Source organism: Talpa occidentalis, unplaced genomic scaffold, assembly GCF_014898055.3.
Source record: "Talpa occidentalis isolate TD23 unplaced genomic scaffold, MPIMG_talOcc4v2.1, whole genome shotgun sequence".
NCBI lineage: Eukaryota > Metazoa > Chordata > Mammalia > Eulipotyphla > Talpidae > Talpa > Talpa occidentalis.
The window spans coordinates 20,491,211-20,509,134 of record NW_026555331.1 but is presented as its reverse complement, the minus strand read 5'-3'; the positions used below and the strand labels follow the sequence as shown (position 1 = coordinate 20,509,134).

General features: G+C 34.4%; 1 protein-coding gene across 8 annotated transcripts in view; it reads right to left on the bottom strand.

The window, feature by feature from the left end:
- The window catches only part of TRPS1 (transcriptional repressor GATA binding 1), a 238,118-nt gene that overhangs the window by 194,196 nt on the left and 25,998 nt on the right, over positions 1-17,924 (bottom strand). For 3 of the 8 annotated variants that reach the window (XM_037502531.2, XM_037502521.2, XM_037502557.2), the window contains one exon: positions 310-467. The exons of 2 other annotated variants lie outside the window; for them this stretch is intronic. In XM_037502531.2, the coding sequence (XP_037358428.2) occupies positions 310-346 (37 nt within the window). In that variant the 5' untranslated portion in view covers positions 347-467. Of the gene's footprint in view, positions 1-309; positions 468-2,568; positions 2,624-6,904; positions 6,978-17,924 lie in introns of those variants that run through there. 3 more of the 8 variants (XM_037502540.2, XM_054692018.1, XM_037502565.2) reach the window with 3 other exon arrangements.

Below are 17,924 nucleotides of genomic sequence, written 5' to 3'. Positions count from 1 at the left end.
AGTTGTTTTTTAAAAACGGTAGTTAATTTAGTTAACTATACTTTGAAGTAGCTATAGGAAAAAATATTTTTTTTTTACTGGCATTATATCACCATAATTTTTTAGAATGACATATTATGTAAATATAAGCACATATGCAATACTTCTAAGTGGAAGAAACTCCCCTAACAAGTCATAAGTTAGATCCAGTCAGAACTATAGCCACCCTCAAGTTATTATCTTTAAGACATATAACAGATTGCATGGTGTTTTCCTGTGTGCCAAAACTTTTCCAGTTAACATATTCACTTGAAAAAATAGATCACATACTTGTAAAATCATACCCAGCATTGACTTCATAAGGCATGTGGCTTTAGAATGCTTTTTACAATTATTAATTCTATTAGTCAACTAGCAGGAGGCTAATGCAATTGTCTTAGAAGACGCTCAGAGGACACAGAAGACATTTTGAGCGCTGATCTGTACATCTGCAAAACAAAACAAAGAAAAATATTTTCCTTCCTAAGTGATGTAAACATACTTAATGGTATCACACCTAAAATACAGAAATATGCCACACTACGGACTACTTGCTAGAAGCCTGATAAAAGAATGAGCTAACCTTGAGCAACATCTTCTCCCTCCCCTGGGTTTTCACAATATAGCAAGATAAGGAAGAATTTGATAGAAAAGATTAGAGAAATCATTTTTATAATGGACCGTGATGTTCGTGAAATTATTTAAACTCTAAACACCCCCCCTCCATGCTAGACTATAATACTTACCCCATGCTGGGGTGGGAAAGAGATCTTTTTTAGTAAACATCAAAGGGACATGCTTTTGCAGAAGATACAAAGTACACTTGCTCACACTGCCCAGTTACAGCTGAAGACAGGAAGTGGTACCCATTGCCAATCTCTGCCAGATTCACAGCACCAGCGCAACCCACAGGCAGTCAAGAACTACTGCAACGGGGCCTCCCTGGGAGTGCAGGGGTTACAGGCTCAGCACTCTCAAGCTATCACCAGCCACTGTGACATGAGTTCAATCCCCAATTAGGGAGCTGACCCACATGGCATAGCAGACCTCTCTTGTCTCACTCGCTGCTCCTCTCAGCAGTATATTTCAGTAGATCTGCCTATTTTGCTCCCCACTCTGTCTCTGGTAAATCCTCTCACCCACCCCGCCCACGCCTCTAGCCTATACCCCAGTTTTTGTGTGTATAAATAAATAAAAATAAATCTTTAAAAAAAGAACTACTACAACACCATCAAGAGTTCATCATTCCATGTCAGCCTTACCAATACAGAAACAGCCTGTACCATATTACATTAGCTTTTTGGCTATTTTTAATATCTTCCATTTTGCACGCTTGATAAACAAGCTCGTATATGGTACACCAACCTTAAGCCATCACTGTACCATCATTTTTATTATCGAATGAAAAAGAGGCAAATACTGCGTTAATAGTACTAATATAATTTTGTTATATAACATTACACAATGAGGCTTAGACATCAGCTTTGGCAACTATTATAATTTTTTTCATTCCACTATATGGCAATATCCCTCACACTGACTACCAGAACTTTCAAAATGCCAATTATAACAGGTCTACTATAAATAACCACCGCTGTAAAGAATGGGACTCTAAGTTGAAGAATATAATTGAAAACTACAAGGCTCAAATTTGCTAACAAAGTCCCTTATTTAATTGTAAGATACAAAACTGACATGGGGATGGGAGTAAGGGTGTGGTTAATAGTGAACATTCATACATTTTCATCATTCTCCATCTACAGAAACACATGACTGCTCCTTAAACATGATGTGAAAGCATATTAGGTGCCAAGGTATTTAAGCAGATTAAATATATTTAGCTTCTTCAAAATGCTCTATTTGTATTAATTTACAGTACTAAGATATAAGACCTGCAAATATCTCAATCCCTACTTTTTAATTACTTCCTTCTAAATTAAAACTTTAAAAGCTTTCTTTGCATTTTCAGTAAAAAAAAGTTTGTTATTAAAAATAATAGGATATTGTACTAGTTCACATTAAAGTATCATTTACATAGATTTATGCAGTGGAAATAATTAGCGTTAGGAATTAAAATTTATTTTTTACTGATTAAAATGTGTAAAAATATAAGGAAAAAATCCCTTTTCTATAGAAAACTGACTTATGTTCTGAGAATGGCAACTTCAAAGCAAAACGAATCTGAGTTTCCTAGTATTACCTCAATATTGGGAATTAACCAACAATGATTTTAGTTTAATTATACATATGTGTGTGTGTATGTGTGTGTTTATGGCTCCCAAAAACCTTGTAATAGATAATCAAATGAATTATTCAACCTAAGAAATTAACTATTAAAATAATTTTAAAAGAGCTAATATTAAATATTCAAAGTAGATGAGAACTAGGAATTATCTTCATTAGATGAGAAACTTCTTGAAAGTAAGTACAAATACAGAATATGTACTTTGCACCATGCTGATCTGAATGAAGCAAAGTAAATAATTAAGCCTAAAGAGAAAGAATGGTATAGTAATCTTATATCCACTTTCTGAACATGATTCAAATTACCTGCTGATGTAATCAAGAGCAACTTCCTTCACTTTCTCTGAGCCTCTGTTCTTATCTGTATAATGAGGGAATTAGAATAAATTATTTTTAAAATACCCCCTGCCTTTGAGGCTCTATAGTGGCTCTGGTTCATGGTTTAAGCACTTCAGTTTTACCATAGAAAAACTTTATCTAATTTCCCTGAAAGACTATGGAAAATTAAAGCAACAACTAAGAGTGTTATAAATACCACTGATGTCTACCATTCACTCATTTATTTTTTCCAATATTAATTGATTCACTGATTCATTCAATAAATGTATATGTACAAATATTATATCAGCTAAACTCACCAGATAGATAGATATAGATAGACAGACAGACACCCAGATAGATAACAAATTTATATAGATATGACTTAAAAGTTAGGGGACCAAGACTGTATAATTTGACCTTAGTCTCAAGTCCTACTGAGTACAAATTTTATCATAAGTATCAGTTTTTATCCTTATAATATATAATACCAGATAACATTTTCTTATGGCTTTTCCAGATAATAAAACTTTCAAGTGTTTGAAATCAAAATTTAATAGAAAATGAAAAGACTTGCTTGTTTTCTCTTTAATAAAGTTTCTTCCATGCTTGTTTGTATCATCAACCTAGTATTGAGTTATTAATTACACATTTCATGTAGACTTTATTAAAAAAATTAAAAGAATAAAAGAAGAGAAACTTATTTCTTTTGATCAAAAATCCCCCACAAAGAATTTAAAGAATTACGCAAGTGATAGTAAAATAAAAGGAAGGTCAAATTTTGGGCCTATAGCAAACTAGATCACTTCCATATGAACAACATATAAAGTTCAGTTTTTAAAGAACATATGTGTTTGCTCATTGTTTTAGGGGGAAAAAAAACTTGAATCCTGTCTACTCCACATATACAGATCAAAATCAGATTGCTTAAGTGAACTATAAAATGCAAGAGAAGATTGTTTATCCAATTCACAAAAAGAATTGCTGAAGGAGTTCATGTATTTTCTATTACTTGAAATTCCAAAGTAATACTGCAACAATAGATAGCTTTTTTTTATAAACTGCTTTAAACTTCATAAACCCAATGTCAGATCTTGTTCTTTGCTAACCATGTCTATTTAATTTGTTCTCTCTGAATTGATTGTTCCTGAATCTTTAAAGGTATTTTTGGACATCTTAAATCCTGTTGAGATTTAAATGTCATCACCTTCAAACAACTCCCATCAAATAAATCTCTTATTAATTCACATCAAATTAATCCAAAATGATCGTTTCTATTAACATATGCTTCAGAGCACAAGACCCATTAATAGTCATCTGGACACTAGAACTAACCCAAGCCTCTCTGAGATAAAATACACATTATTTAGATATCCTATTTCAAAGACTTTTGATGCTGGCCCAAACATATTTATTAAACTTTTATTTCATTATGTTATATTCTCTGTATTTCAAATATCTAATTTCAAATGTAATAGTTAGGTAAAATGAGACAGGCTGGTCAGTAGTAACGTCATATATATGCATTGCAGAGGAAGAATTTCATGAATCATTTTATTATTCTAAGAAAATTGCTAAACATTTTTTTTTTTTTGCCCTTAAAGACTTTGTGCTAGAAGTCTAAATGAAGCTGTAGAATATATCTGGAAAAAAAAAAAAGTGCCTGTTTTCACTAAATGGGGAACTAAAACAAAGCAAGTAAACATTGTGGATTATCAAAAGGAAAGGGGAATTGATTATTTTTCCTTTCATAACAGGTGAGAGGCAAATGTATTAAAAACTCTGATTTGAATAAGGTCACAATTTCACTAAGCAAATTAAGAATGCTAGCAAGCATTTCCCACACATACCTTGTTTTCCCCTTAAACAACAAAAAAACAATTTAAATAATCTACAGTGACAACTGTTGATTTAAACAGGTCGATTTGAGTGCAAGTGTTCTCAACCCAGGCTCAATTTCACCCCTCACCTCTTTGTTAGACTTAGAATAGTTCAACTGGTCCATGCCAAACATAGCACTCAGTTCAAAAAGAGGAGTACAAGGAAACTTACACATATATCTATTTATCTCAATGGCTATGATGTGAATTGACATTTTATTTGTATGTAAATGAGATTTTCACTGGTAAAGAAAATAATAAGTGATATGCTTTGTAGGAATGCCTTTCGCTTTCTTGCCAGCATTTGCCCCAAAATATCTCTGTATTTTAAAGGTAGATTAATTTTACAATAGATGTTGCTTTGTCTATTTTCCAACCTGATTTTCAATAGAAAAGAGAATCTCAATAATAACTCAATCCAGCAATATAACTCACTAACAGTTGTCTCAGTTCTCACATAAGAAATCTGTGTCAATCACTGCAAATCTATTTAGTGTATTAATGCACATATAAAGTATAGTGAAACTAACAATGCACACCATGAAGATTCAATAAAAATTCTCATTGTTTTCACAGCATTGGTAAGTCTAGTTTAGGAAGCAAGGCTTTTGCTAAATTTTTAATTTTTTAGAGTGCTAAAAATATATAAGATTAAAACAAATATTGTCAACGCACGCTTGAGTTTATACATCTATAAATACACAAAAGCCATATATGTGTGTATTGTTATAGCCAATCTTTACTATAAAATTTATATGTGTTATTGATCTACAATGCATAACATGTATATATGTTAAAGAGTCAAAGCCAAGGAGTAGTTTGTGCCATCTTATGGAACAGTTCTTACTCAAAAAAACTGGCAAGTAAGTCACAAACCACTGTCTCATCCTTGTGATTTAACAGGTAGCTTAAAAGATCTCCCCCATCTGAGGACCAGTTGTCCAATAAGTGAATGAAGAATGTATCCAACAGGAGGCACAAATATCACAAGTCAGCAAATATAGCCAGACAATAAAAAGGAATTGGAAATAAGTTCAATTTTCACATTACATATAATCTATATATATATATATCTAGATATAGATATATAGATATATTCCAAGAGGTAAGGAATCTTTGTCCTGTATGTATTTTTTTTTTTTAATAGAGGCATGTTGTTTTTTTTTTTTATTTGTTTGTTTGTTTGTTTTGTTTATACATGCACTGGGTACAGTCAGAAGCGCGGGAGGGCGAGAGAATTCACCAGAGCCAGAGCGGGGAGCAGAACAGGCAGAAGGACCGAAGGACACTGCTGAGGGGAGCAGCGGGCTGCAGGAGAGGTCTGCGCGCCATGTGGGACCCTCCTCCGGTGGTCGGGGAGCAGCCGGGGATCGAACCGACGCAGAGGCCGCGGGCAGCTTCGCAACCCAGCGCTCAACCGCTGTGCCACCGGGGAGGCCCCCTGTATGTATTTTTAAAATTTCTTTGAAATTAATAAATAGTCTGGATGGATATGAAATCTGATTTAGAAATCACCCTAGTTAGTACTGACTGCTTAAACAACTTAGCATCATTTTTCTTTCTGATAAAAACAAATTATATACACAAGGAGGTTGGAATCATTTTTCATTCTGATTAAGTACATGAAATTTCCCCAAAAAGAAAACTGATTATATTTAAAGCTGTTAAACCTGAGAATAACTTCTGATAGTCCAAAAGGTAAATCACTTTTTCCTGATTCCTAGGATGAGAGAAGTTTTACAGATGAAAAACACAGAAAGTACACACAGAATCCCATGTAATTTAGGTAAGTAACAAGTTTAGAAATCTTTAGCTATAAGACTTTTTTTCAAAAACTATTATTTCAAAACAGTCTGCCCTGCTAAGCTGAGTCTTGGATTTTACTACAGTAACTATTTAAAGCACTGATGAGGGGCCTTCCTGGTGGCACAAGGGGTTAAGCACCACAGTATGAAGCAATCTGCGCCTCTGCAGCACAAATTCAATCCCCAGCCAGCCAGAAAGAAACCCACATGGGGAGGCAGACCTCTCCTGTCTCTCTTGCTGCTTCCCTCAGCAGAGTATTTCAGTTTGCCTGTTCTGTTCCCCACTCTGTCTCTGGTGAGTCCTCTCATCCCTCCCACATCTTTGGCTGTACCCCAGCTCTTGTATGCATAAATAAATAAATCTTTCAAAAATAAATAAATAAATAAAGCACCGATAACAAGAACTTTTCTCTAAATTTTCCACGATACTAACTTAAAAAAAAAAAATGTAACGAGGCCCCTTAGTCAACTTAAGTTTGATGGAAACTGTATGTATATTTTATATACTCTTGTCAGAGATATACAACATACATTAGCAATTACAGGCCCCCAAATCCAAGCAGTTATAGAATGGGGAGTCAGTTCAATGTGTACCAGTTTCCCAAATTCATTTGGTTTTATGTCACATAAGACACTTACCAGCAAAACAACTTTGGCTGAACACAGTGCTCCAGAGAGGCTGCTTTAGAGGGTAATTTTCAAAGAAGAAAATCACTAATGTGAGCATATGTAAATTTTTAAAACAAAACAGTATTAATGGAGCAAGAAAACTAAGCTGCTTAGATGTGAAGAGAATCATTTCAAAGGTTTGTTTTTGTTTTCCAGTATTGTTATCAACATTAAAAGAAAGTCAGGATCCATTATCATTAAAGATTTGGAATCAGTATTTGAAAAGAGTGTGCAATTGCCAAGGATTACAACTATAATAGAACGCTGAGAAACAAAACAGGAAATAAATATATATGATCTCAGATATCCAAATTGTAAGTGTATAAATATACAACATAAACAATGTTATCTCTCAACTAACTAATTTATACAGATCTCATTGAAAAAATGCCCTAATTTCTTAGTTATTATTTCAATGCTGTTTACCAAATTTATCAATTTAAAATACTTCCGCCTATGTAATAAATTTATCTAATATCTGATAATAATGTAAATTTTATCTCATTAAAATTAAGTCAGGGACTGAAATGTGGCAAGGAGTTCAGTGAATGAAGTATATTGAAGGAGGCTAGAGAGAGACCCAGGATTGCACTGAGAGTTACAATCAGTAGTTCTCAAACGCCTAAGAGAGTAGGTCCAGCCCACATACTTCTCTGTGATAATCAATAAATCCCATTCCTCTCAATTCTACTCAGTCTTTGACTCTAGATCAATCTGTACCGGTAACACAGGACGGAATATAGAACACAGGATGGAATACAGAACAGAAAGACCTATAGTAAACAGGTGTCCAGGGGAAATGAGTCTAGCACTGTGTTTATAGTAGAGCCCAACATAGTCTGGTGAGTGTTTCTGGGAGACATAGAGAAATTCTGTGTACAGAATGGCCTCCCTATCTTACCATTGCAAATCCCAGGCTCTAGCTTTATGGGCTTTTGGATTTGTTTCATTATTACTGCATTCCTCATAACTCCAAAGATTAAAATAAGAGATTAAAAATAAATAAATACAATGAAAATAGGCTTGGTAGATGCTGAAGTATCTCTGAAACAGGGAATTTTAAACACAGAGCCAGATACTAGTGGTGAGGTCATTGTAAAGTTCAAGTCTGAGAGGATGCCCACAATTCCAGGCTATTCCTGGGACCATGGCTCCTATTTACACACTCACCTAATGAGAAAGAATAGTGATTTGATACCTATGTACAAGGCTGTAGAAACTGTCAGGACAGAAATGAGCTCACCCATTAGATTTTTGGATAGGTAATCTAGTCAATCTTTACTTTCACGTTCAATATAAACTTTAGAATCTATCTAAACATACACAGAAACATACACATACACATACAAATCTTTCAGAAAAGATTTTCACCACCTGCACCCCAATTAGTACTTCCTTTTCTTTGTCAATCTTGTTGTGGACACCTGTCATAACAGAATATGAGGAAAAAATATATATATATATACACACACAGGTAAATCCAGATTCAGGTGTTTTATAAATCATTCCTTCAAAATCTAATTGAACGTTAAAAGAAATCAAAAGAGCTAGATTTTTTTTTCCTTAGGCTCAATTCTTGCATGTGTATTATGGCCTAAATTTTAGTTAAGAACAAAAATTTACTATGTCATTGTTACTATCAGCTAGACACTATTATTATTATTATTATTATTATTATCATCATCCACATTTTACAGAAGAAGCAACTAAGATTTAGAAAAGTTCAATCATTTCCTGAGATCATAGACATAGGAAATGAGAGCTGGATCTGAAGAGGCCTAACAAGGTTTAAAACCATGGTTTTCAGGGACATTTCCCATAAACTCTAGAGTTCTGATGGACAATAGCTCAACAATGCACTCAAACATAAAAGTGTCAGCACTTTAAGATACTTATAAAAAGATGCAATCTACAAGACACACTTTACAAAGACTGTCATCAAATGGACTTCATTGATTCTACAGTTGTGTCAAGAGAATATACAACCGTCCCAATATTCTCCTGGAAAACTAGGCTAGCCTAACTTTTTGATTTGCCTCCTAACACGCAGCACATAACTAAGGATATCACATTATGCAAGTCTCAAAACAGACTCATTTCTGGGCCTCCCTGGTGGCGCAAGGGGTTAAGCCACAACCTATGAAGCAATCCACAGCCACTGCAGCACGAGTTCAATTCCCGGCCAGCCAGGGAGCAACACACCTAGCCCAGCAGATCTCTCCTGTCTCGCCCGCTGCTCCTCTCAGCAGTGTATTTCGTCAGTCTGACTGTTGTGTTCCCTGCTCTGTCTCTGGTGAATCCTCTCACCCCCAGCATCTCTGGACTGTGCCTCAGCTCTTGTATACATAAATGAATAAATCTTTAAAAAAAAATTCATTTCTACCAAGCCCTGTATAATTCTTCCAAGTAAAAGTGAGCCTTTTCCACTATTATCTGTGGTAATTTATGCATATCTCCTTTTAAGGAAACTATCACATCACAGTACAATGATATGTTTATATGTTGGGCTATCCCACTAGACTGTGAAGTCCTTCAGACTAAAAGGCACCATTATCAATATAATTAATATATACTCATGTTAATATATACTCATTCATACCTGTGACTATATGAATCAAAATACTGATATATAATAATTCATGTTTAAAAAATCTACATGTCATTAACAATTCTCATGCTTTTCCCAAATGCAACAGACAAGAGGCTAGAATACATTTCCATCACTAACAACAGCACATTATGATAATGCTTATCAGAGGGAAATGGAGTATAATATGGGGACAAAGAATATGTAAGTTTTTAAAAAGTTGAGTGACACTCATATAGCTGAGGCTAGCCTGCCACAGAAAGACACTCACAAAAGTTCCTATTGAACAGATGGATGTTAACACATTTAGACATTTCTGCATATTGCTTATCTCTTCAAGGAAGACCTCATTCTCTTCACATTAAATAGATTTATGAGAATAAAAGTTAGAATAATACTGACAATATCTCATCTACATAATTAATAACAAACCAAATCAAGAAATACAGGGAATCAAAGCATTAATTTTATCTTTATTTAGGTTGAAAAAATAATCAGAAATTACAGCTCTGGAGGCACTGTAATAGACCCATAAATGCAGAAGTAGAAGTAACAATTATTAAATTTATTTTTTATTTTTTTAAAGATTTATTTTTTATTTATACAATAGCTGGGGTACAGGCCAGAGGCGTGGAAAGATGAGAGGATTCACCAGAGACAGAGTGGGGAGCAGAACAGGCAGACAGAACAACCAAAAGTACTACTGAGGGGGGCAGCGGGCGAGACAGGAGAGGTCTGCCATGCCATGTGGGAATTTCCCTGGCAGGCTGGGAATCAAACCTACGCTGCAGAGGCTGCAGCCAGCCTCATAGCACAGTGCTCAACCAGCTGCGCCACCGGGGAGGCCCATTAAATTTATTTTTTTAAACTATGAATCACAACCACTCTGGTTTGATTTGCATTCTATGTATGTCTATATAACTTTGAATTTCTAAAATATTTGTGGACTGAAATTACAGAGAGGAAATTTCATTAAAAGTAAACCTATTCTCTATATTTGTAATTCCATAATAATGTTAATATAGTCAGCAAAATTAATTTGGTAAATTCCTACATCTGCATAATGGCATTCTACACATGAACAGCATATAGTATTTAACAATTTATCAAAATATATTTCCTATAACATTGCATTTATATTTACAAATATCATTTATAAATTTTCTACTATGCATTCCAAAATTCAAAATATTCTGTACTAATAGCATCGTATATAGAAATAAAAATGTGTCTTTAAAGAAAAAGACTGGATATAAGAGAATACAGAAAAGCATCAAACATCTAGATCAGACACCTAATAACTTAAAGTATAAACCAGAAGTTCAATTTTTAAAATGCTGGCATACAAGTGCACACATGCATGCTACACACTCACACACACACACAACCCATTCACAAGAATGCTCATAGCATCATTATTTTAATTATCCAACTGGAAACAACCCAAATCCACATCACCGGTAGAATAAATTAAAAACTTGAGGAATGTGACCATACACAGAATTATGGTCATCGGACAGAGTATTATACTGCAATAAAAATAAACATAGACAAAAACATGATGCATTTCACCAACTGTGATGCTGAATATGAGACATCGCGCACAAAACAAAGCACTCTTTTAATACATGTGCATGCTATACTTGAATGCATATAAAGTTAAAAAACAAGCGAAACCAGTGTAAGTGTGAACAGTCAGAAGAATGAGTTCTTAAGTTCTGGGGAAAAGAAGGAAACAGAACAGGAGGGAACACAAGGGGGATTTGTAGGGTACTGGCAAAGTTTTATTTCTTGACAGGAGAGATAGTTACACAAGTGAATTGATTTAGCAACAACTCATTGAACTACAGACAAAATTTGTGCATTTTTCAGTTAAAAAGTTAGTGTGTATGTGACTTTTAGTGAAGCAATCATTTCTCTGCACAATGGAGGCATAATATATTGAGAACAAACTTTTCAGACACTGTATTTTGATGGGCAAAGCAAGTAACCAATGGACTGGAATGCTGTCATTGGGTACTCAGATCCACTTGCATGGCAGAAAAGACTGGCTATGACAAAGTAGGCAACAAGACAGTAGAAGAAAGAAGAGAAAGAAGACAGAAGAAAATAAAGAGCTCATGACAAAAGGGATCTGAAATGGTATAAGGCTTAGCAGAGATCAGAGGGAAAAATAAGAGCAACAAGCAACAAATACCCAGCGAGGAAAGAAGATAATCAGAGACAGGTAGCAGGAGAGAGGAGAGCTCTGTCTTCAACTCTGTTAGCAATAGTGGTGGTGGAACAGGAGGAGGAGGAAGTGGATAAAACCAAGACACATACCTGCAGTTATTAAATTTATCACTAGGATACACTGAATCCATTAGACCAGACACAAGCTAAGTAAAAGCTGAAGAGAACCAGTATTTTTTGAGTACCTATTCGGTACTAGGCATCTGCTTTTTGGTTCACATAATATCCTCATTTATCATCAGTGAAAGCCTGCAAAGAATCTATCAATCCTATTTTACCAATGAAAAAACTGGAAGGAATGGACCTCCCCAGTGGCACAGCGGTTGAACACTGGGTTGCGAAGCTGCCCGCAGCCTCTGCAGCGCTGGTTCGATACCAGGCTGCTCCCCGGCCACCAGAGGAGGGTCCCACATGGCGCGCAGACCTCTCCTGCCGCCTGCTGCTCCCCTCAGCAGTGTACTTCGGTCCTTCTGCCTGCTCTGCTCCCTGCTCTGGCTCTGGTGAATTCTCTCACCCTCCCGCGCTTCTGACTGTACCCAGTGCTTGTATAAATAAATAAATAAATCTTTAAAAAAAAAAAAAAAAGAAAGAAAAAACTGGAAGGAAAAAGGGTTAAAGTAACTTCCTTACCTCATAATGCATGGAATCGATGAAAGATAGTCAATGAAGCAACACTGCAGTTTTTTCAGAAAATTCACACACCTAACTTCTGAGTGCTCTGTATGTATTTTATAAGAGCGGCATAGTCTACCTAAGGTAGTTGCTCTAAATATATATGTCTTTTTCTCGCACAAATTGAATAATGATGGGAGTTCCTCATTTTGCATTTTAAAAAAAAGTTAATAGGTAAAATTTTATCAGTTTTAAACTTTCCAGTGGTTAATATTTTCTTAAGACTTTGGCTTCTATTCCAATGTGGCTTCTTAAAAAAAAAAAAAAAAAAAAAAAAAAAAAAACAAGCAGCACACAAGTGTGAACAGAGAAACTTGAAAATATTATTTCTCAAAACTATTTCACGAGGCCTTTAGCATTTGCTTTGTAGATATTCAAGCAGACACATAACACAATCACATTTTCTCCTACAGAAATTGTTCCAGGTTTGTATAATATGTTCATTTCACACTATTTTGTAAAGTTCCTCAAAGAAAACCATAAAGGCCAAGAAGACAGTCATCCATCCAAGCTCAGGAAATTTTGGTTAAGCTGAGAAAGAACGCAGCGGCTGCCCCGGCCATCTACAGATGCTGTATGTGTTCTGGGCATGAAAGCATTACTGCTCCAAACACTTAACTGCTGACTACACATGGATGAGAAAAGAGGTTTGTGAAATGAACCACGCCATGCTTAGCACTCTACAGTATTATTTAAAATTAACTGTTTCCGTTATTCTTTAGAACTTTTTACAATAGGACATCTTATAGTAACAGTTTACCTCACTATTTCAAATCCAGATTACTGCAGAGTTCACCGAAATAAACAATATTGATATCTAGTAATACAATTATCATCCTTATATGTGAAAATGACATTTACTTAGCCAACAGATAAATATTATTCAAAACACAAAATACTATTACCAACATGACTTCAAGAAAAAAAATGAATGTATCACAAAAGTAACATGTAGTGCTTTTAATCTTGTTATAACATGAAGAATGTCTTCTTTTAAGTAGAACTAATTATTTTCAAAATGTGACATTATAGAAATCTCTAAGATAATTGTGGTCTATTATGTGTTCACCAGATTCTAGGGAGAACAAAAAGTAGGCTGTATGATCCAAAATATTCTAATCTAGTTACTGAAATAGAAATGGAATTGTCCTTCACAACGTGTTATCAATATGCTCAAATGAGCAAAAAGATCAGGCAGTCTCTGACAAGCAAATGCCCACAGTCCAGTGTATAAATGGTAAAAACACACACACAAAGTACTTTGGCCAAGTTAAAAGATCATACTTTACAAGAACATTTCCTGATAGCCAAGAATTTTACTTGAAAGAACTGTTTTAAATCTTAGAATTCTTTAATCTTATAATAAAATGTCCTCTAGTTTATCCCTTTGTGCATCCTTCACTTTATTTTCATGAAAAAGTTGCAAATGATTACCCAAATAAGCTATCAGATTTTTTTTTTCTTTTGGCCAGAAACTAAAGTCAGGTGTAACTACTAATATCAGCATATCCACTTAGCATTAAGTTCTACTTTTTGGAAATATTAGAAAATTAACCATAGTTTACGATCACCTATATTTATAATGAAGAATAAATTAACATCACATTTATTCATTGAACATGTATTTTCTGAGGACACTGAGAGATCCTAAGAATAGAGCTGTGAAGAAAGGAGATGTGAAACCTCGCCTTGGTGAGTATGGAGTCCAATGAAAGAAAAACAGAGACAGGGCAGAGAGTACCTAATCCAGATTTGGTATAACAAGAAAAGGCTCTGGGAGAGGAAAAAAAAAAAAAAGACTAGAAACTGAAATATAGCAGAAGCTGTCCAGGTGAGAAAAGAATGAGTACTTTAGGCAGATGAAATAGCAAATAGAAAAGCCTATTCTATTTCAGAGAGAATGTGGCTTCTTATTAGAACTAAAAGGTTCACTGATATATGCAATTTTAGTGGTACTTGGTTAAAGTTTTCAACTATTCTATGAAATAAAGGATTAAAGCATAGAACCTATGTAAAAGTTCTGTTTTCCTAAAAATATCACACACTTCATGTATCATATATTCACAAAACTAGATAAATTCAGGTTAACTATTATGTTACGGAAAATGTTTGCAGGTAATTATGCTATGGAAAAAAAACTATCCAGTTAAAAGTAAGGTGCTATTAGAAATACTTTGGGTTTGATGCAACTTTCATTGTCTGATAAAATAGTGCCAACAGTCCTATAATTTCTTATCATAAGTAATTAAATATAACCCTGGAGATAAACTTTATATTATTACATTGTGTTCATTTATATATTAATGCATCTGCACATCTATTAAATGTTTTTTAAATTGATCTCTTTTCCAAAAGCTTGATATTCTGTCTATAAAACATAGATGATACATTTAATTCTCAATAAAATTCCTGTTGACTATGCCACAAAGTCATAGTATTAAAGGTCTTAAAAAGTCACTCTTGCCCCTCAGGTTAGAAAATAAAGTAAAAAATTAATAGCAAATATCATATATTCCTTCTGTGTATGAGTAACGGAACTTCATACTAAAATTTTCAATTAGTTCATTCACACAGCATCTATTGAGTACCTAATGTGCTAAAAACAATGTGCCAATAGCAAAAGGAGAAATTTTAAGAGAAAAATATTACTATCCAAGAAACTATTTCCCTTTGTCAAAGAAATTAGGACCCCAGTAAACATCTCGGTAACAATGCAGGATGAGACAGGATTTTGCACAAAATCAGCAGGGCAAACAATAAATTCCCTTAAAGGCAAACAGTAAGTCTATGTCTACTATTATTTTTTATGAGCATTATTATTCTTTTCACTATTTCTTTCACTCATACTAAAACAATGTAATGTAGGCAATAGCAAGGGAAAGGAGAGTGGAGATGATCTTGAAAGAGAAATGAGTCGCACAGCTCTAGGGAAGAGAAAATGACATTGAGCAAACAGGAATAAGAGAAACAAAGGATTGCTATCCAATATAAACATATGTCAAGGGACAACAAAAAATCTGGACTACTGAAATTGCTGGTTCATGGAGCAGATGCAGATGCAAAGGTTAATAAGCCAAAATCTAAATCTTAGTTGATGAATCTGGAGCACTGGTAGAAAACAGGAACACCCATGAAATTTGTGAATAGAGATTAGGAAAATTAGAGATGGTGTGAAAAACACACTAATGGAAAGAGAACTAAAAAGTGATAGGATATTATTTATTTCAAAAATCTAATAGGCTTCAACTCTGATCATATGATATTAATGATAATAAATTATTTAGGCATTTATGTTTCATTACATCTTTCTATAGAGCAAATTAGTTATGACTGTTAGTATTTTATATACACATTTCAACATGTACATGAATAGGATTCTCCTGAGATCATTCTCATGACCATTTATAGTACAGGTCTCCCCTATTACCCAAAATGCAATGTCCCATGAAACCTTTGATAAAGCAAAATGGCATGAAGCAAGGAATCAACTATCATTCACTGATCTGCAAAATTATTGAGTATTTCCAAACCCAAAATATAACCTATAAAATCTTACCAAATGTTCATAAAACCTAGAGTCACACTAACATAAAGTAAAATAGCATGGCAGTGCCACTCTGGCTGCATGGGGTACATTCTAGAATGTGCTGCCTCTAGAACGGCTGCTGCAAAACAAACACTGAGCATTTTTTTTTTCTTTTTAACTTTTGTAGGAAAAGTAAAAATCCTCTCTGATTTTTTTGGGGGGGGTTAGCACAGGCTTTGTAAAAGCAAAGTGGCAGAACTTTCAAGAGACAGGGGATACCTGTTATCTATAAATGAGTAGGTGCCATTTAGTAAATTTTTGTTGAGTGAATTTATTGAAGCTATTGAAATTGTAGTAAAGAAGCTTAATGAAAAGACACCGGTTTGTCTATTTCTGACCTGCCTGCCCATACTTGATGTTTTATCTTAACACTGTTTATCCTTAATCTATTTGAACACGTAAGTTCTTACACCTACAGCATTTTATGAAGTTTTCCAGAGTAACATAAAAGTAAGCCTTCCAAAATGATTTGAGATCTTCCTAGTTGCACAGGGAGCTCACTCAGAACTTGATGGAAAATACAATGATGATCCAATTAGCACATTCTGATCCAAGTAAGTCAGTAGTTAAAAATAACAGCCAAAAAGACCTTAACACCACACATTGCTTTATTACAAGGTAGGTATATCGAGAATGGGACACCTCAGATTTAGATACTAAAGTTTCCTCTAAAATAGCTCTACTTTCTAGTAAATACATATCTTGGTTGTTCTCCATTCAGATTTTTTTTTTTTTTTAAAGTGGGAGTACATCAAAGCTAGATCACTTTTAAGCAGAGATTAGACTCCTCTTTGAGACCATTCAAACAATCATTTCAAACTTCTGTGGCTGAGAAACTAAAGGTGTGAGCACAAGTAGTAAAACAAGCTGATTTGAGAATCTGTATCAAGGCCATGAAGGCCCCTTTAGGTACAGGCCAAGGCTACAGATTCAGCCAAAAAATTTTGAGACTGTTCTCAAGTTTCAGGCAATAGGCTTCACGAAAAGTTGTGTGCAGAGATCTTCTTGTACTCCCAAAAACAACTTTAGTATAACAGTCTCTTTTTTCAAGATTGAACAGCATAAATCAAGAGAGAGATGCATGTGCATGCACACACACACAGAGACACACACACACGCACACACACACGACTACAGAAGTATGTAAATCAAAATCAGTGCTTCTGGTAGGGTTTTTATCCTCTTCTTTGAGAATATCTGTATTGTTTTAATTCCTATAATACTACGTATAACTTGTCTATCTTATAATGTAATTTGTTAAAGGGAATGAGAAGAGGATACAAATTAAATGCATAAACACCACACTGGAAGAGACTGTAAAAAGCAGTGTGCTGTGAAGTCCCACTGGTCCCTTGCTAGATTATATGACCCCAGCGGAGGTAACACAGAGCAGGCGCCCCATATACGTCGAATGGAGAATGACATCAAGCTGCCAGCATCTATTGGGAGACAATAAGTATTTCTAAAACACGTAAATTCAGTCACACAATTGAAAACTTCCGAAGATTTTTTTTATCCAAAGTAGATAAAGAAAAAGCAAATCTGATCATATTTTTCTTGTACGCACTTTTAAAGGTCACAGATTTTTTTTTTTGCTTTATATCTGTTTCTCTTAAACATTTTATTTTTCTGTTAAAAATAAAGCAGAATCCCTATTATCTTTGCCTAAGCACTTCCTGAAGTAAGCAAAGGACTCAAAAGTTGTCTCTTTTAACAAGATAGATGTCCTTAACTTCTCAAAACAGTCAATGCTCAGGAGCAATAATACATACATTTCCAGAATTCCTAATAACTACAGTCTGTTACCAGGAAATGTCTTCAGCATTGGGAAGATTGAAAAATATTATTTAATTATAATCATAATTGCCTCTCATTTAATTATTAACTTTACAATTGCTTTCAAAGAAAAAAAT